This window comes from Centroberyx affinis, unplaced genomic scaffold (assembly GCF_046629955.1).
Source record: "Centroberyx affinis isolate AG114_WGS23_722 - 3 ecotype Tasmania unplaced genomic scaffold, CSIRO-AGI_Caff_v1 ptg006247l_1, whole genome shotgun sequence".
Lineage (NCBI taxonomy): Eukaryota > Metazoa > Chordata > Actinopteri > Beryciformes > Berycidae > Centroberyx > Centroberyx affinis.
In genome coordinates, this window is record NW_027283179.1 from 429,169 (window position 1) to 450,000 (window position 20,832).

The following is a 20,832-nucleotide window of genomic DNA, read 5'->3' on the forward strand; positions in this document are numbered from 1 at the left end:
AAAATGCTCAAAATCATTGTCTTTTCCACTGTGATTATTTCTAATTGTCCTTATTTGATGTGATATTTGGTTGGAGGGGTTTTCTCTGGGTTGGTGTTGGGGAAACAGACTAGATTTGGGTGAAGAAAAGCTGTGGCACAGAGGGTGAAGTCTGCTCCATCAGCTCCCTCTGCTGTACAGACACTACTTCAACTGTTTTCTGCAGCAACAGAGATGCAAAATAGGTTCAAAAGCCTTTATTCTAATTTTCTATTCATTATGAAAAGCTGCAAAAACTGTGCTCAACGTGTTTCTGGCTGAGATCAGTATTGCTAATCAGGTTTTTTCTTCTTTTTTTTTTTTTTTTTTACATATTTTGGAGTTTCTTGGATCTTTTTCCTCATGATGAAAAGACATTTTTTTTTTCCATAGAGCATCAAACCCCCAACTTTAACATCTGAAGCTTTCCAGCCTCCTGTCTGTTTTTCAATAAGTCAAATGTTTGAATAGACAGGCTGACATTGTTTATGCTTTGGTAGAAAAAAAAGTGACTTGTACTTGTGTATTAAATAATGCTCAGAATTAATTTCCAATCTGATTTAATGACTATAAAGTCACCTTTTGAAGCAAAGTGAAGCAGCAGTAAACCTGGAGGATGACAGCTCATCAAGATGACTGACAGGTGTTGGGGCAGGAGGGCGGGGCTAACAGTACACTTCCTGTCTTTAGGAGAAAAGTTGCAGATTGAAGCTTTAACACCTTCACTGTTCCAGTTTCCCTATTAGAACATGTCATTTATTCAGTACTACACCTTTATAATGAACTTTTTTGACATTCCAGAGGCTCAAATTTCCTTCCTAAAACAAACTACGAATAATTTTCTCATTTCATCATCAGTGTTTTACTCTCAGCCAATGGGTGAGGTTGTAAAAACCAAAACAACTATCTGCGCCCAGTGCATCACGTGACACCAACGGCCGCAGCCATTTGCTGAACGCCCTGTCAATCAGGCGGATGGGCGTGTCCAGGAGTTTGTGACAGAGAGGGAGTCGCTACTGTACGAGGAGGAATTGTTGGTGGAAAATGTCTTCAGTGCCTGATGGCAAAAAGCTAGTCCGGAGCCCGAGTGGCCTTCGCATGGTGCCGGAGAACGGCGCCTTCAACAGCCCGTTCTCGCTGGACGAGCCGCAGTGGGTCCCGGATAAAGAGGTGAGAGAAGCGGCGGGATTTATTTCAGATCCACAGCCATCCGGACAGCAGTGTGAAGCTAGCCAGAATAAACACACAGGAACTCCGGTTGACGTTTTCAAAATACAAAACCTTATTGGTGAACACGTGCGACGTTTTCGAATAATACCAAGTATCAAAGTGAAAATCAAGAATGTATTTAAGGGTGCGTGCTAACGCGACGCGTATTGAGGCTAGATACCTCAACGCTTTTCCCGAGTAACACAATTTACGCTTTTATTTTGGCGGTAACATCGCTTAACTTCCGGTGTTATCCTGGCTGTCCCTGGCTAACTTGACGCAGCTCTGGACATCGCACTTGGCCCCCGGACTGGGCGTTGCAGGCAGGCACGGTCAGCCAGCCTGGCAGATAAACTAGCTAGCTACAGCTAACTGTTACAGCTAGCTGTCAGAAGCAGAGTTAAATGCTCAGATACGCCTGAAAACACCGGTGTGTTTCAGTTATGATGTGAAGCTACAACAGATTGATGAAGTGACAATGCATCCATTGTTTGTGGCTTGGCTAACAACTGCAGCCACAGTTGGCTAGCTTGTTACCTTTTGCTAGCTGATGGAGCTGCTATGCTAGCAGCCCATGCCATGCAAAACACTTTGACTATCCACACTGTAGCTACAATAGCTCTCTGTCTCGTCAAGGCTGTTGCATCACAGCAGGAGACACACATGACAGACAGCAGGAACAAACAGCAGCTGTCACTGGCTGCTCACAGGCTCTCTGCCCTGGCTCTGTCAGTCAGGTCCTGTTAACTTAGTTAATCATTTCTCATCTGCCTCTTTCTGTGTACCAAATGTTTCTGTAATGGTGGAACAGACTGGGGGAGGAATAGCCATTATGATGATGGATTGTCAGTTATAAATAACTTACTATCATTCAGTAGAGCAGTCTCTGTCATGGCTAAAAGTCAGCCAAACACTGTGGCAGCTCGTCAAACCTCTGCACATTACCCAGCACCTGTGTTGCCAGAAGAGTTTTCAACATTATGCTTTGACAAGACACCAGACACATCTGAGCACAGGTGTAAACACACCTAGAGGGATCAGAAACAAGTTTTCATAGAGTATCTATGGAGGCAGCAAGGGAAGATTAAGTTCCAGTCCTTCATGGTTGTATTTCCATTTAACATTACACTTTATTGATCTCCTACGGGAAATTCGGGAAAAAGCTACCGCCTGAACAGGAACTTGAACCCTGGACCCTCAGATTAAAAGTCTGATGCTCTATCGACTGAGCTATCCGGGTTCTAAGTTTTGCTGACATGTAGTTTGAAGCCCAGTCTAAGACAGAATCTTTAACTTGACACTGGATATAAGTGGTTTCATTATGGCAGTTTGTGTCACCTCACCGCTTTACATCCCCTTGGTTTATTTTCAAGAGGTAAATTCTTTTAATGTGATTGTAATGCAACAGGAACAGCAACTTCCTGGGAGTGAAAGTTGGATGTGTGTTTTAGCTTTAATGGATGCCTCAGTGGCAGGAAAGCTAACAGAATGTGACAGAATGTGGATTTATCCAAAGTGCCTTGCAGACCTGTGAGTGCAGGCAGTTTTAGCCCGGGTCGCCCCGGTGGAAAACAAGCCTTTGACCCTGCCAGTTCCCATGCAGTGTTGTATCCCAGGGACTCCACATTTTCATGTTAAACATTCTTGTATCCATACTTGTTAGCCCATGAACCATTTTGATTAGGTTTATTTGTTTATTGATAAGGATCCCCATTAGCTGGAGACACGGGTGTCAGCTGTTCTTCCTGGGCTCCCACTAAAACACAATACACATCCAAAACAAATGCACAAAGTTTAAAACCAGGATACAGTAAAATCAAAAATGAAAGACAAGCAGAAATATTAATAAGATAAGTAAAATTTGTACAGTCAACAATCTCTTACATATCAAAAGGCTAAAGACAAGCTCAAACAAACAGAAGTGTGAATGAAATACATATGCATGGCACAACAGTACAAAACAAGTAGAACTAAAGTGAAGCATTTGACCTTAACTCAATCAAATGTCTTCTAACAAGTTTTAAAAAAAAAATAACTTTGCTTTTGGCCTTAGTTTGAGAAGATCTGTCCAGGTTAGATCTGATTCATACAGATGCTGGTAGACAAAATTATTTAAAAAGGTCTCGGTTAAACGACTTGGGACTTGGGACTCCTGTGACCTCCACACACACAGCTCAGGTCAGCCTGTTATTCTTGCTGTGATTGAGCTCCTGTTGTCTTGTCCGGCTGCTGCTGAACCCGAACTCGCCCGGGCACAGTGTGTTGCGTAACATCCTGTTTTTTCCCCTCTGTTCCAGTGTCCCAGATGTATGCAGTGTGACGCCAAGTTCGACTTCATCACCAGAAAGGTCTGAGAGCCACAGAAAACCACGACTTTATCTGACTATCTACAGAGGAAAGAAAAAACAGTTAACGCTGACGACATTTGAGCCGCTTGTTTCTTCTGTCTGTTGTGAAACCTGAGATGCATTTGGCAGCGTCACACTCTGTTGGCTCTGTGGTGACATATTTCTGTCCAAGGAGTGTCTGCTGCTAACACAGTAGCAGTAGGAAATATGTTTTGACGTATGATCAGGACAGGAACCTCTGGTACATCCAGAATCCACCTGCCACCTTCGTTATTTTACCTGCCAGCTGTACATTTGACACTAAAATAAGACATGGAAATAGGGCTGCAACTAACGATTATTTTCATTGTCGATTAATCTGTCTATTATTTTCTCGATTAATCGATCAGTTGTTTGGTCTATAAAATGTCAGAAAATGGTGAAAAATGTGGATCAGTGTTTCCCAAAGCCCAAGATGACGTCCTCAAATGTCTTGTTTTGTCCACAACCCAAAGATATTCAGTTTACTGTCATAGAGGAGGAAAGAAACCAGAAAATAATCACATTTAAGAAGCTGGAATCAGAGGATTTTGACTTACTTTTCTTAAATAATTACTCAAACCGATTAATCGATTATCAGAATAGTTGGCGATTAATTTAATAGTTGACAACTAATCGATTAATCGATTAATCGTTGCAGCTCTACATGGAAATGATGGTTGGTTTACTGTAAAAGTGAATCACTGAATAAGCACTTTGTCAAAATGTTCAGACCAACTTCCTGATGTTGAGCTGCACATGATGTCCTTTACATAAACCAAACAGGGTTCCCACGGTCATGAAAATCCTGGAAAAGTTATGGAATTTGATAATTTGTTTTCCAGGACTGGAAATGTTCTGGAAAATTGTAAACTATCATTCAAATTTTGGAAGAGACATTTTAAATAATGATACTGCCTTTATCATTTTGGTAAACTTGAAAATAATAATTTGGAAAAAATTAGTATGAATCAATGGACGCGTTTTGGAATGATAAAATAAGTTGGGAACCCTGTCTCAAAGTTTAAACCCTTTTTTTAAAGGAGCATAAAGTAAGACTCTGCAGCCCACAGACTGATTCCTGTATGCGTCATTTAACTCAGTGGTTCTCAACGTAGGGTCCGGGGACCACCAGTGGTCCTTGAGAGGGTTCCAGGGGGTCCCCAGCAAATTGATGAATTGTTAAACTTCATGATTATTTCATTTACAAGAAGTTAACACTATTAGAGAATGTAGAAGAATGACTGTTTTGATCATAGTTTCTCTGTTATCTCTCTACCTACAATACAGATAGTCATGGGATTCTGGACAAAATCATATCAAACAATAAAAATATTCTCAGATTTGGATCCAAGAGACAAAATCTCATCAAATGGGGGTCCTTGGCTCTAATGTGGACTAAATTAGGGGTCCTTGATATGAAAAAGGTTGAGAATGACTGATTTAACTGCCTGTGTGTTTCCTTGGCAGCACCACTGCCGGCGGTGCGGCCGGTGTTTCTGTGATAAGTGCTGCAGTAAGAAGGTGGCTCTGCCCCGCATGTGCTTCGTGGATCCGGTGCGGCAGTGCGGCGAGTGCAGCCTGGTGTCCCAGAAGGAGATGGAGTTTTACGACAAACAGCTCAAAGTGCTCATGGGAGGTGAAAACATGTTTGCTTGTTTCTGTAATGGTACTAGCTTTTGTTTTGTGCTTTTTCAAAACCATGGCCTTCACTTTTATTGGATTCCTCTTTCCTGGCCCTATTCCCAATTTCCTGAGCTGAAAAACAACTTTAACAAACCAGGAAGAATCGCATTTTTCAGGTCCTGGAAGCGCTCCCACTTAGTTATGGAAAGTCCTAGAAAAGTCCTGGAATTTTACATCAGCCAGGGCCTTTGTCACATGACACACACACACACACACACACACACACACACACACACACACACACACACACACATGCATGCACACACCCTGTCACTCCAAACAGTACACCATCAAACAAAGCAGAAATGGCATTAAAATAATCTTGCAAAGTGCATCCATCCATTAGTGTGGGTCAGTGTGTGTGTGTTGGTTAGTGTGGGTCAGTGTGTGTGTATGTGTGTGTGCGTGTGTTGTATAGTGTGAGTTAGTGTGTTCTGTGTTGTTTAGTGCAGGTCAGTGTGTGTGTGTGTGTGTTTAGTACGGATCAGTGTGTGTGTGTGTGTGTTTAGTACGGATCAGTGTGTGTGTGTGTTGTTTAGTGTGGGTCTGGGTGTGTGTGTGTGTGTTTAGTACGGGTCAGTGTGTGTGTGTGTTGTTTAGTGCGGGTCTGTGTGTGTGTGTGTTTAGTACGGGTCTGTGTATGTGCGTATGTTGTATAGTGTGGGTTAGTGTGTTTTGTGTTGTTTAGTGTGGGTCAGTGTGTGTCTGTTGTTTAGTGTGGGTCTATGTGTGTGTGTGTTGTTTAGTGCGGGTCAGTGTGTGTGTGTGTTGTTTAGTGCGGGTCAGTGTGTGTGTGTGTGTGTGTGTGTGTGTGTGTGTGAATGAGCAGCAGCACTCAGTGTCACTCAGCCAGGCTCCTAATGAAAAATCCATTAGCAGCCTGGTGCAGCTTAATGCCTGCAGCCGGCCCGCATGCTTTATTGATGACGGCATTATCAATAGCTCAGTTGGAAACAAGTATGGATTGTTGAAAACAAAGATGCCTTGTACATTTTAAAGTTATAATCCGTTAAATAAATAAATGTCTCTAAGGATATACGGTTCTTTCTTAGACCTGTCTGGAAAGTATGGAAAATGAATTTGATCATTACCACGTATTTAAAAGTTATTGATTTACGCATTTCAAAAACATTGTTCAGTTTTGATGCACACACCGTTTCACATATTGTAATTTATAGAGTAGGGCTGAACGATTTTGAAAAAAATATCTAATTGCGATTATTTTGACTGATATTGCAATTTTTACATCATTATTCTCATTTTCATTGAAAAACGTATTACAATGATTATGGTGTGATTTTTGCGGGGATCTGTACCAAACAAAGATGTTTTATTAAGTCTGTAGAATATGATGTGTAGGCCAGGACATCTCTGCAGCATGACAGTATTTAATTTAAAATGGTATTTTGACACATTTTGCCTTTAACAAATATTGCGCCTCCTGCGATTTGAAAATTGCAGTAGGCCATATTGCGATTTCGATAAAATTTCGATTAATTGTTCAGCCCTACTATAGAGCGATATGGCCTAGATTAGACAAAGTGCCCAGTCATGAGCAGTGAATACATTATATTGAACACATACCAAAATCTTCAAATCCAGTCACAAAATTCAGTCTGGAAAGTGATTTTGAAATGGGAAATGTGTGAGAACCCTGGATATAACTCAACAGTGATCCAACCTATATCCAGTTCATAAAGCGTTTCCACTAATGCGTTTTATTTCCGGTTTGTTTGGAATCAACAGAAGAAGAAGAACTGGGTAGTTAGCATGAGCAGCGGTAGCCACCATGGCTGAACAGACAGAGAGAAGAGAAACCCAAACTGCATCAACAGAAAGTCCAAGCTCCGCCCACACTGTTTGATTGACAGGTGATCTGTGGGAAGTGCAGTGCAGAAACACCACAGTGAGGCTGAGTGACAAAGATGGAGACTAAATAAAAATGTTTCTACTCGCGTTGTGATACTCTATGAATCGCTGAGGGACAGATGTTTGCCGTGTGAGTTTTTCTGAGGTTTTTTTTTTGTTTTCTTTCCCCAGGCGGATCGTTTGTCGTCACCTTGGGAACGTCGGAGAAGTCTGAAACCATGATGTGTCGTCTCTCCAACAACCACAGGTAGTGTCACTGGCAGTCAGCTGAGAGCATCTCGGCAAGTAAAGTAATGATTGTGTTTTCTGTGGCGGTCACGGATGCAGACAACACCTGTAATGTTTCAGTTCAATTCAAATTAAAAAACGTATAACCGTGATTATTTTTTCTTCACACTATAATCGTATCATCAAAATCTCAAACCATTGCATCCGTTTTGTATCCGCCTTGATCTATCTACCTCAGACTTTGGCCTTGCTCTGTCTTTGTATGTTGTGCCCATTTGCTTTTGCATTTATCAATACACAGGATATGATGTTAATATCCCTTGTGCTATAATCCAAGGTGAGCATTCCTATAGAGGCCCAATTCAGAGTTTAACAGAATCATATACTACCATACCCATAGGCGGATTGTGAGACAAAGGGCCCCTGGGCACAGATACCTACTAAGGCCCACCCCTGTGCTACCACAACAAGTAAACAGCACAAGTATACGCAGAGCCGATATCACCTGAATCTCAACTCAGGATTTACAGCTCAGAATTTACACACTCAAAGCCAACAGCACGTTAGAAAAACCTATCTAAAAATAATTTTGGAATCTGTTTAAGTCAGCTCTAATGCAAGTCATGTTGCTAATTAAATAGCAGGTAGACCTCTGAAGGCTAAACGAATCATAAAATAGTCTTACCTAACACACCCGTTAATCTACTGAGAATGGAAATGAAAGTGGAAGCCGATCAGCTTATCTTTTTTGAAAGATGATAACATATGTAGGATACTAGGCTATTAAAGATTGCATTCGAATTCATATTCAAAACAGTTGTAGATACAAAAGTGAGATGAACATAAAAAAACTATTGTATGCCCTCATTGCGTAGGCTATATAATATTGCTATGCCTATTATCTTTTTTTGTTATTGCACTTATGGGAGACAAAACTAAATACACAATTACAACGGAATTACAAAAACATATTTTAAAATGCAAAATGCCTCTGATTGCAATTGCAATGCCCCAAAATCTACTGTATGGCCACACAGTAGCTGCATGGTATTGGACAATAATGCAGCGCTTTACTGCTAAAGCGCTATAGATGAACTGAGGGGAACACTCACTGTGACAGAGCCATGGTGACACCTTCAAAACAAATATTTAGGTTATTATAGGGGGAATTTTGGGGCTTTGGTGTTGATATAAATGACTAAGCCCTTCGACTGCAGGACAGTAAATGTAAAGTTAGTGACAGCATCATCATGTATCAGGCTCTGGCTTAGGGGCCCCCTGAGTTCTTGGGCCCCTGGGCCTGTGCCCGGTCGGCCCGCTCAGTAATCCATCCATGACCACACCAATGAGTACCAAAGAAAACATCAGGCTATACCGTCATAAATCTACGGCGCCATAAGACAGGCAGCAACATTCACCAGCTACCTGCTCTAGCTTCTACAACTTGATACTTGAACAACACCCAACCAGACTGAGCTTCTTCATACAATTCCCCCACAGGAGCTGCTTGGGAAGCAAAGCAAATGTCTCTCTGTCTGACCCCCTCAACTGCCCCCCCCCTTCCCCCACCAACCCACCCCTCCCCACCCATCAGGTACCTGTTCCTCGACGGCGAAAGCCACTTTGAGGTGGAGCTGTCTCGGATCTCCAGCATGCAGGTTTTGACGGACGGGACCAGCCCGGGAGGTGAGGCTCTGCAAAGGACCGACCGTCACTTCAAATAGAACACAAAAAAAAGGCAGGAATTAGAAATAAACGGGGGTTACATGTCTACAAGAAAAAAAAACCCAGGAAATCCTCAAAAATCACATTGTAAAGACTAGAACGTCATGCATGTTATTGACTATATTTAGTGATATTTTTTTAGTCTTTTTATGACAGAAGAAAATAACTTCTTGCTTCTTTTCATAGCATAAATTATGAAGCGAGACATCCTCTACTCCTCTGCTGTACTGGAAATTCTTGTGTCTGTCTTGTTTTTTCCCTAACCATTTGAATGATTGATTGATTAACACCGATAACCTAATTTTCCTTCTGGTATTTCTGGTATTAACACGCTCTCTCCCTCTGCTGCTTTGCCTCGGGCGGCCCGGCCCTTCTCCCTCTGGGCTCAGAGAATGACATTCACACTTACACCAGTCTGCTGGACAGTCACTATATCTCTGAAGGTTAGCCCCGGTTAACTCCACCCAGTCTCCCCCTCCCTGTCAATCACTCTTTTTGTCCCTGCTCCCCCTGTCTGGTTTCCACAGCTTGGTTTCCCCTGGGTCTCAGTCTGAGTGTGTAAAGCTACCTGAAAACAGGAGAACATCCTGTTTTCTCAGATACTTTATGCATGATGTAACCCGGATTCCCAAAAGCATCTTGGCATCTTCCTATATGTTATTCCTTTGGTGTAGGATTCTCCAATCTAGGGTTCGACTGATGTGGATTTTTGAAGGCCGATACCAATATTTTTGTACTGAAGCTGCCTTCAAACTCCTCTCGATGCCCTCAGGGTGCAGACTCTTGTGCAAACAGGTTCAAAAACCAGTGAGGAAAGTCCACACTACCAAATAAAAACAAATATTTATTCATCACCAGGCCTTTTCGTTGATGAAGGCCTCCTGCTGCGGCCTGCTGCTGTGCGTTATAATAAACATTTGTATTTATTTGGTAGAGCGGACTTTCCTTCTTTTTTTTTTAACCTATCTTCAACCATGGGCCATGGCGGACTGATTAGTCTGCAGATTTTCATTCCCTCCTAACACTACAGCAGCAGATTTCGCTCATCAGTTCCTCCTCTGTGGTTTGGTAATCACTGAGCTCAGCTGCTTTGGTTTTGCTTTAACACCATGTCAGTGTTTTGATGAGTTAACATACTGCATCTAGCTAGCAAGCACTAATTAGGTTGCATTAATCTAAAAATAAACAGAAAAAAATCAGTAAAATGACTAAACAGAGATTACCATCGACCCCAGTGATGGATGCAGCTGTTCTCCAAGCTTCGTTTTAGAGATGTTCATTCCTGTCGTCTTTCAAATATAAGCTGTACTGTGTAGAACTGGGAAGCTTTGAACGGCTGGAATCAACTTCTCCTCCGTTTTGAAGGTGCCAGGTGGAACTGTTGTTAGTGAAATTAAATCACAGCAACAATTCATCCGTGGCCGACTTTCCTCTGCTGAAAAAGCTCGCCCGGGTTTCACTGGTCGCTCAGCTCCACGGGAAATGAATGAACCTCTGGGGACTTGTTTATCGGTTTGTGAACGTTGATTGAACTGTTCTAGATCGTGAGGAATAACTTGAAGATGGTTTGTGCTTCACTGTGAGCCAAACCATGATGCTGCCGGTGCTAAGGTGCTTTTGGGATCCACAGCCTGACTGTTGGTGAGCATGTCTTCATCTCTGCCCCGACTCCTGCAGAACACCTGTCTGTCGCTGGATGGATTATGAACACTAGAATTTATAACCTCCTCCTTTCCTTCTCTCCTCTCCTCTCCTTGTCTCCTCTCCTCTCCTTGTCTCTTCTCCTTGTCTCCTCTCCTCTCCTTGTCTCCTCCTCTTCTCTCTCCTCTCCACTCCTCTCTTCTCCTTGTCTCCTCTCCTCCTCTCCTCTCCTCTCCTCTCCTCCCCTCCTCTCCTGTCCTTGTCTCCTGTCCTCTCCTCTCCTCTCTTCTCCTTGGCTCCTCTCCCCTCCTTTCCTCTCCTCTTCTCCTCTCCTTGTTTCCTCTCCTCTCCTCCTGTCCTGTCCTCTCCTCCTCAACTTGTCTCCTCTCCTCCTCTCCTCTCCTTGTCTCCTCCCCTCCTCTCCTCTCCTTGTCTCCTCCTCTCCTCTCCTCTCCTCTCTTCTCCTTGGCTCCTCTCCTCTCCTTTCCTCTCCTTGTTTCCTCTCCTCTCCTCCTGTCCTGTCCTCTCCTCCTCAACTTGTCTCCTCTCCTCTCCTCCTCTCCTCTCCTTGTCTCCTCCCCTCCTCTCCTCTCCTTGTCTCCTCCTCTCCTCTCCTCTCCTCCATGGTGGGACACACAAACACACAAACCGCTCTCCAGTTACAGTAGTGGGATTATGAGCATTTCCAGTCCAGTCCACACCTCCTCCATCCTAAAACGAGTATACACATTCATTCATCTTTCATTCATCTTGTTTGGGAAGGCCGTGTCGGAGTGTGTCTCTCTTCTGTTTCCTCATAGATAATCAATAATCTTCAAATTCATACGGTTTTTATTCTGTTGACGTCTATTTCACACTTGGTTGTTATTGCATCTGTGTATTTGCGAGCAGTCTGCATGCACTGAGTGTTTCTGATGTCTTGTTATGTTGAGGCGGTGCAGCGCTGCTACAGCTGTGTTCGGTCAAAACGCTGACAGCAGCAGCAGGATTATGATGTCATACAGGAAGCCATTACTGGTAAAGGCATGACCCGACACTTTGTAGTTTCGGTTGTCTTTCTTCACCAGGCGTTTGCCACACTGTTCCCCTTTTCCATTTTTCTGTCAGTTTCCCTCATTTCTTTTATCTAAGAACGTATTGTTTGCATTAAATAACTTGTGAAGTGCCTTGTGAAGAAAAATAACAGCCGTAACTTCAGTGGTGGAAAGTAACTAAGTACAGTACTTAAGTACAATTTTGAGGTACTTGTACTTTACTTCAGTATTTCCATTTTATGCTACTTTGTACTTATACTCCACTACATTTTAGAGGGAAATATTGTACTTTTTACACCGTTACATTTATTTCACAGCTATAGTTACTAGTTGCTTTTCCGATCAATATTTTATATTTAAAACATTTGATCATCTATATAAAATAACTATAAAATAGCATTGTTATAGATTAGACTACCCAAAAGTATAGCTAAACTGTTAAGATTAGCTTCATGTTGACAACTTTAAAATGCTGCTTACATGTACATGTATGTCAATAAATCAGTAGTAATATTCCAATAATTTATGAAAAATATAACTCTCTAAATGCGGACAGTTTGCATAATGAGTATGTTTACTTTGATACTCTAAGTACATTTTGCTGCCAATACTTATGTACTTTTACTTAAGTAAGATTTTGAATGCAGGACTTTTACTTGTAATGGAGTATCTTTACATTGTTGTATTGCTACTTTTACTGAAGTAAAAGATCTCAGTACTTCTTCCACCACTGCCTAACTTAAGGGTCATTAACCATCTGAACGGTCTGCCTAATGGTTTCTGTCTTCTTTTATAACTCAAAAGACAGAGAAATAGTTTAAATCTTCTTTGAGAAACAGTTTAGTCCCATCAGTCTTTTTGTCTTACTGAAGGTGTGTGTGTGTGTGTGTGTGTGTGTGTGTGTGTGTGTGTGTGTGTGTGTGTGTGTGTGTGTGTGTGTGTGTGTGTGTGTGTGTGTGTGTGTGTGTGTGTGTGTGTGTGTGTGTGTGTGTGTGTGTGTGTGTGTGTGTGTGTGTGTGTGTGTGTGTGTGTGTGTGTGTTGTGTGCAGGAGGAACCTCACGGGCCAGCGGCATGCTGCTCCATTACAAACCAATGGGCTCCCAGGACTCCCAGCAGCTCCGCATGGAGGCGGCGGAGGACAAGAAGGTGGCTTCAGCGTGGCTGGCTGCGATGCACAAGGTACACAGCTGGAGGCAAACATCACACTGCTGTTGTTTGTTCTGTTTTGTTTGTTTTTGATTCAATTAAGTGTGAATGAAAGCAATATTCCACTTAATTTTAACATGGGGGTTATGAATAACTTGACTGCCATGAAAACCAGAATATAAACTACTCACCAAGATCAGATGCAGCTGGATGAGTTTGTAGCGTTCAGATTTTTACTTCCCATTCATTTGAATGAGGCAAGAAAACAGACTGAAAACTGACACTGAACATGTTGGTGAACAGATTCAACATCAGATCCTGCTGCTGTGATTTTAAACTGACTTTGGGTCCAACCTTGTAGAACATAATTTCACCAAATAGCATTTTTATTGATAGAAAAGGACTTAGCGGAGGGATACCACTTAGGAGAGATAGTTCCTGTTTCGGGAAACCGGATCTACTTTTATTTTTAAATACTAATTTTAGTGTAAACCAAGAATAGAAATGTGAAATGACAAAGGACCCAGGATGCTTTGCTGTCTTAAAAGCAGGATCTGTTGAACCTGCTAATTTCTTTTGGAGTTTCCAAGACAGAACCATGAAATTAGAAAAAAAAATTAAATTAGAAATTAGAGGAAGGAATTCACCAAATAACTATATCATATAATTATATGAATAATGACTCGGGTGACCAAATTGCCTGCTATTTTTCCAATAAATAGTTTTGCAGTTCTTTCCAGGAAACTCTTTTAGAAATGTACAGCATCTTATCGACTGCTGACATTTTCTATAGAACTGCTTCATCATTTCATGGTTCTTTCCAGGAAACTTCCCAAGAAATGAACAGCTCACTTTCTATGAAATTTGTCCACCCAGAAAACAAAGCGTTTCCCAGTTTAGTACCAGGTGCAAATGGAGTCCCACTGATCTCGATCTCAGACTCCATCTTTGTCCGTCTTTCCCACAGGCGGCCAAACTGCTGTATGAGGCTCGGGACCAGTGAGGCACAGAGAGACGGACAGACAGAGAGAGAGAGACGGACGGAGAGACAGACGGAGAGACGGAGCCTCCAGGCAGCACACACCCAAGTGTTTTCTCCCCGCCTCGCTGGGGACGGGTATCGTTTGGATTTTATTAACGCCAATTCTGATTCTGCTTATCCATTTGATTCCTCATCAGTTCCCGATGCCAGTTCTTATCACGGTAATTTTTTGGAAGAAATGTTTGTAGAAAAGAAACTTTATTACCTCTATAACCGTCATGTTTACCACAAGTAGGCTGATCGTTCCTATTTTTTCTTTTTCGTCTTTTACGTCTTTCAGAGCGTTCTTTATTCGTCTTTGTTTTTTAATACTTAAAAATCAGGGCATGCAACAGTGACGTTTCTCCATTAAAATGTCAGTAGCTGAGCAGTGCGGCAGCAGGAATGTTTTCCAAAGCCGATCGGTATCTGTCGATTCTGGGAGGCCGTTATCAATATCTGTTCCATTACTTTCTCAGAGTTGAGAATTGGAAGTTGTTGTTGTGGCCCGGCCCCCGACGTCCCACATGATCCCATGATGCCTACGGTCTGTTTTTTCACACTGAGCTTGAACTTTTAACGGTAAATATTCTGTGAAACGTGATCATCGAGGTCAAACCCGTCATAACCGCTCGTCACCGGTCGAGAGACGCCGTAAAACTTCCAGTAGTCGCCCAGTCATTTCGTGATGACACGATGATCTCATATGCTGCTGTAAGTGTGTGTGTGTGTGTCCGCGAGGCTTTTATTTCCTGGCAGAAACAATCAGAGTGATATTTTATCGATCCCCGAAGGGAAGTTTTGTTTTCACTTCCCGCCTCCAGGGAGTTCAGAGGTCAGAACGCAGATCTTCCAGATGAAGGATGGTCTCACACAGCTTTAAAGCAAAAATCCACCTTAAAACACTTCAACACTGATGAAAAAAACATCAGTTGCTGATATACTTTGCAGATATTTCCAGTGTAGCTACAAATGTTCCAGCGATCTAAAACATCAGCGGTAAGCGTCAGGTTTTTGGTGTCAGTCCCTCAGAATCAAAGAGGGAGGGCTTCTTCTTTCTAGAGCCGCCATTTTGCACCAAGAGATGTTCAACAATCATACAGGGAGAAATCCATCGTAGAAGAGGAGAGAGACCAATTTCTCCACCCACAGGAGCAGGAGAGAGACCAGAATGCACTGCAGCAGAGAGACGGGTTGGGGTTTGAGTAAGGGGGCGTGGCCACAGCCATAAACACGCCCCAATGTTCACAAACTAGTTGGCTAGTTATATTTATATGACCATACGCTCACCTTCTGACCTTTTGATTGAAAGCAACAAGTTCACACCCGTTCTCTTGGGGCTGTCAAAAGGCATTCTGGGAAATGTAGTAAATCACTAACTGCAGTGGAAGTAGACGAGGCAGGTTAGGAGGGAAAGTGGGTTCACCAGAAAAGTAAATTACAACTCTTCATCACAAAATAACTCCTGGAATGCATTGAAGATCAACAGATTGGTGAGATCCAACAGTGTGAGAGTTTCTGAAGGTGGATTTTTCCTCTCGGGCTGTTATGAGACGAGGCGCTCATTATTAGGAGTTTTACGGTAAATGAGATGTGGGTTCAGTGTCATCTGGTTCAAGTCAAGTGTTTTGTTTTTTTCTTCTTGTACATTCTGTTTGTAACTCAGCTCTCTGCTACAAGTATTTGCAGATTTACGTCCTTAGGCCTCGCTGTCTAAGGGAACTACAGACTATTCACTGATTCTAGTGAAATATACACACACACACACACACACACACACAACACTTTAATAAATGCTTTAAATGTAGTCTCATGTATCGAATTTTTGTATGAACTATTTTGTTAAATATTCCTATTTTAACACAAGAACGCTGTGTATGTACTTACATACTTTTTAAAGCTGAAGTATGACTATAGTTTTTGTAGCACTTGTATACAGTAATTGTTTCTTTCCTACGCAAAGGCCTGAACACTTTGTTTTGATTTTTGTCGGTCGTTTTCCCTTTTTTATAACTGATCTGCGGAGCCACAAGCAGGACGGGAAAACTACCACCTCACAGGCTCACAGGTCCTGTTCTAAACTAAAACTATTTGTCTCGGAAAGTAGTGAAAGAGGCTAGTGACTTGTCCCACAGCCCTTGTAGCCAGTGGAAGAAAAATCGATCTAACCGTCTGCCCCAGTGCTGCGGTCCAGAGGTTTCTGAAAGTCAGAAGTTCAGACTTCTGATAAGGAAAAATTCAGCGGACCGGCCCTTCAAGTCAGAACTCCAAGTAGGAAAGCAGAGTTTTCCCAGACGCAGTTTATCTCACAATGTTACTGTTAACATATTTATGATCAGTTTTCAGCCTTGCATGACCTTACATCTATTAAAACACCTGTGTGGTAAATGGTTAAACACACACATTGGAGACGTAAAGTTGCAGTTAGAGTTGCTAACTTTCTACGCTGACTAGCTCGCTGAGATGACCAAATATCATTGACTTTAACTTTGGCTTTTGCAAAAGGAAACAGTATTTTTTACGTTGGGCAAAGAAAATCCATTTTGCTCCCCTGGGTTTTCCAAGCTGGAACAATTTTGACCTACGAACTGAAAATGTCCAACTTCTGACTTTGACACTATCATGTGGGTTTGTTGGCCTTTTACCCTTTTCATACATTCATGTCATACCAAATAAAAACATTTTCTGTATTAAGTTGACAATATTGCCCCCCCCCCCACCCCATCCCCAATGATGTAATTATTATTATTTTTTTTTTTATAATGCTGCTCACCTAAGAATACTTTAAATCACTCGTAATTTGGTTTGGGGCATCAGAACAAGTTGGGTCGGAGGAAGACTGGGAGGTTTTGTGTAAACAGACGTCTGTGTGGTCACTTCACTCTTGATGTTGTCTCAGAGGTATTATGATTATGAAGTTATGCAATTTTTTTTTTTTTTTCTCATCACCCCATTGGTCTGATTGTCCGTCTTCACATCCATTATGCATTCTGTCTGTGATGAAGATAGACATGAGGGCTGCACAATTATGACTGAAATCATATTCCTGATTATTTTGATGCTGCAATCACAATTATTAGCCTCAATGATTTGAGGAATTAAATTATTTCTTTGTACTTTTTGCTACTTATGTCTGCTGCAGCATTCAAAGTGAAACAAGTAAACATCGTCCCTCCAAGTTTCATCAAATTTGGACCACTGGTAGCAGTTATGGCCTTTAAAAGTTTGAGATTTTGACTTACAGATTTCAAATTGCAGCGCCCCCATCAGGCCAATCAGTGTAACTGAATTTAAGCCCCAGAACACAGTGCCAAAATGCATCATCACTCCCAAGTTTCATCTAAATGGCACCAGTCTACCTTGTATTTCTGCCATTTAGAGCTCCAACATGCAAAGTTGCCCAGTGCAGCTTTAAATGTTGAGATTCCCGATATTCTTCCTAAAATCACCATTTATAGTTATTAACGATTAATTGTGCAGCCCCAGCAGGCGACGTCTTCACTTATGATTTAATGTTCATTATTAATTCAGATTGGAAGTTTGCACTACGTTGAACATTACCAAGTCATTTCTCAGCCAGTGTTTGTACCTGCACTTTACGGTCCCACCGATTACGGTCCTTTTTATCCCGCCGCTTCATTTATTATGCTGAAAATGATGTACACCCTTTGTTTGATTATCTTATTGAGAATAAAATCAAGTGTTTATAAGTTTGTGGCGTTTCTCGTTTGTTTACAGCAGGGATTCTTAAACAAAGAGCTGCATGTTTTCATTCCTTAATGAGATCTGAATGTAGAACAAGTCAGAACAAATCGAGAGTCCAGTATCAACTTTATGTCTTAAAGAAAACTAAATATCTAGGACTTTTCAATGCAATATGGTTTTAATTGGATAAAAACTTGGTAAGAGCATCATTTGATTTCTATAATCAGTTTCAACTTCAATAAATTCAATCATTCCATACAAATTCAGAAAACACAATTTAAATTCAGTCGTCTGCTGGAACAAATCTCATCACTTTCAATCTCAGTCATTTACACAAACACAAGATCTCAAGTCAAGACTTCAGAAACCTTTTCAAGTCATCAAAGTACAAGTCAAATTCAAGTCCCAAGTCACCAGAACTCAAGTCAAGTCAAGTCAAGCCAAGTCTCAAGTCTTCTCTTCATGCATCAAGTCAAGTCTCAAGCAATTAAAACCTCCCTAATTTCCTGTTTAGCAGATGAGTTGCATGGTCTTTTGTCTTATTGGAGAGTCTTCAGGTGCTGCTGGATCAGGATCGGATCGTCTGAGTCTATGGAGTGAGCCTGAAACACACACACACACACACACACACACACACACACACACACACACACACACACACACACACACACAGATGGTGGTCATACACACAAGTTAAGATAGACCTTGCTGTCCTGATGCAGCCTGCAACATAACTAGATCTAACACTCCATTTCATCTTCTCATCAATACAGTCAGGTGCTAAAAAGAAGCTTAAAGCAATATTTTAACATGGGGGTTATTCGTCTCTTGACCGCCATGAAAACCAGAATATAAACTACGCACCAAGATCTGATACAGCTGGACGAGTTTGTAGAGTTCAGATTTTGACTTCCCGTTCATTTGAATGAGGCATGAAAATAGATTGAACACGTTGGAGAACAGATTCAACATCAGTTCCTGCTTTTAAGACAACAAAGCATCCTGGGTCTGTCGTCATTTTGCATTTCTATTCTTGGTTTACACTAAAAATAGAATTTAAAAATCAAAGTAGATCCGGTCTCCCAAACAGGAACTATCTCTCCTAAATGGTATCCCTCCACTATGTTCTCCTCTATCACTAAATTTGCTATTTGGTGAAATTCTGTTCTGAAACGTTGGACCAACAGTCAGATGAAAATCACAGCAGCAGGATCTGATGTTGAATCTGTTCCCCAACGTGTTCAATGTCAGTTTTCAGTCTGTTCTCTTGCCTCATTCAAATGAACGAGAAGTAAAAATCTGAACGCTACAAACTCCTCCAGCTGCATCTGATCTTGGTGAGGAGATTATATTCTGGATTTCATGGCGGTCAAGTCCTGAATAGCCCCCGTGTTAAAACCGAGTGGAACGTTGCTTTAATCTTGTGAAACAGGATGAGCAGCAGAGCCGTGATCGGCCTTCTCAGCTGACCTCCTCCATGGTGTTGAGTGTGGACGCCATGTTTCCGGCGGGTCCCGGCTACACGGCGTCCTCCCCCACGCGTTCCTGTTCCTGGCCCTGGCTGATCGCCGCCGCGTGCATCTCCGCCACGATGCTGGGCAAAGGAGGGAACGTGCACGCCGTGAATACTGACATAATATCCTGTATGCGCTGTAACCTGAGCACAGTCATCTAATTTTAATGTTCTCAAAGACAAAGGTGTAGACAGACAGGACCGTGATCTATTTCACACTTCTCATTCTATCCTGTGTGAGTTACTCGTGCTGCACTGGGCCCGCTACCATGGTGCCTCATGTTCTCACATCCTCTACCTCATGGCCATGATAAAACCCCCAAAATCAGTGATTCTCTGTCATCTGTTGCTCCAGTAGAGGAGATTGGAGAATTGCGTTTTTTTTTTCTCTCTCCATTCACTGCCATTGTATGGAGGAACAAGTCTGAGAATCACACTTCTAGCACATAAACAAACGAGAACAAAGCAGATTCTAAAAAAAAACTAGTCATGCTGCTGAATTGTGTTTAAGTGAATCGCTTTCTTTATATTAATTAAACCTTTCAGTTTGAACGAGCGTAACACCGGAATCCGGTCGGAGGAAACTTATACCGATGGAACGCAGAAATGAATACGTTAATACCAATAATTGTAAATAGGCGAAAAAAGGTGGGAGACTTTTTTTTTAATCAAAATGTAGGATGTCAATATGTTTCTGCTGCCGGCTCCCTACCTCCGCAGCTCTGTGACGCACTCTTCGTACTCCTCCTCGTTCCGCTTTATGGCCTCCAGGATCACGGTGAGCTCCTGCTGGCTCTCGGCGCTCAGGCTCTGCAGGCGGGGGGCAGCCAGCGGCTCTTTGTTGAGGCCGCTCTCGTCGTTCACACCTCCCTCCTCCTTTGGCAGCAGGTGAAGTAGAGGGAGAGGGAGGTGAGGGAGAGAGAGAGGGAGGTGAAGGAGAGGGAGGTGAGGGAGACTGAACTGAGGATGCATGGTAGTGCATCCTCAGTTCGGTTCACGAGTCGCCCCGACCCTGGTGATATGTACATTTTATATATTTCGGTGGCACTGCACAGCATAATAGGGCAAGAAGTACAGTACACAGAATAGTACGGTGAAGTGGGCCAGGTAGACGACCAATCGGAATGGCTGTTGGAAGACTTACTGCATATTATTAAATAAACTCAATGCTGCTCTTTTTCTGCAGTGCTGTGAGTTGCAACTTTTTTGGGGAGCACAGCCCGGTTGCAGTAACACCAAACTCAGCTGACTGACCTCAGACTCAGATGACGGGGACTCAGACGGCAGGGACTCAGACGACGGGGACTCAGACTCAGACTCGGACTTGGAGTTCTCCAAGTTAGTAAGCAATATGCTGAACAGCAGGTTGTTGAAGATGAGGGCTACACCCAGGATGAAGATGACGATGTAGCATGAGGCCATGATGTATTTCACCCGATCGTTGGTGCTGCAGAGCAGGAAAACCATTAATACACTGGAACTCACTCTGCTGTGGATATGGTAATGCCATGAGTTACAGACTTATAGCTGTAACAGTTATATTAATTAAGGCATTTAGACTGTGAAACTCTTCTTGATTGGTTGGTTGCTCGGTTGGTTTTAGTAGCTTTGAAACTTGCAGCAATGAACATTCAGTACTTACAGAGCATAAATTGCTTTCATTTGGCCTG

The 20,832-nt window shown here is 42.3% G+C and overlaps 1 protein-coding gene and 1 non-coding gene across 3 annotated transcripts; one reads left to right on the top strand and one right to left on the bottom strand.

Annotated features, from left to right (window-relative positions):
- Positions 1-1,034: 1,034 nt before the first annotated feature.
- zfyve21 (zinc finger, FYVE domain containing 21) lies at positions 1,035-17,654 on the top strand. Of its 2 annotated transcripts, XM_071512376.1 has the most exons (8): positions 1,035-1,188; positions 3,525-3,575; positions 5,064-5,232; positions 7,320-7,395; positions 8,971-9,062; positions 9,491-9,544; positions 12,826-12,956; positions 13,891-17,654. In XM_071512376.1, the coding sequence occupies exons 1-8, from the start codon at positions 1,063-1,065 to the stop codon at positions 13,924-13,926; spliced, it is 735 nt and encodes a 244-aa protein (XP_071368477.1). In that variant the 5' UTR covers positions 1,035-1,062; the 3' UTR covers positions 13,927-17,654. The 2 variants fall into 2 exon arrangements, with proteins under 2 accessions (XP_071368477.1, XP_071368478.1); XM_071512377.1 differs by lacking the exon at positions 9,491-9,544.
- On the bottom strand, positions 2,395-2,467 carry trnak-uuu (transfer RNA lysine (anticodon UUU)). Its single transcript has one exon. It is a non-coding gene; the product is annotated as a tRNA-Lys (tRNA).
- Positions 17,655-20,832: the final 3,178 nt, after the last annotated feature.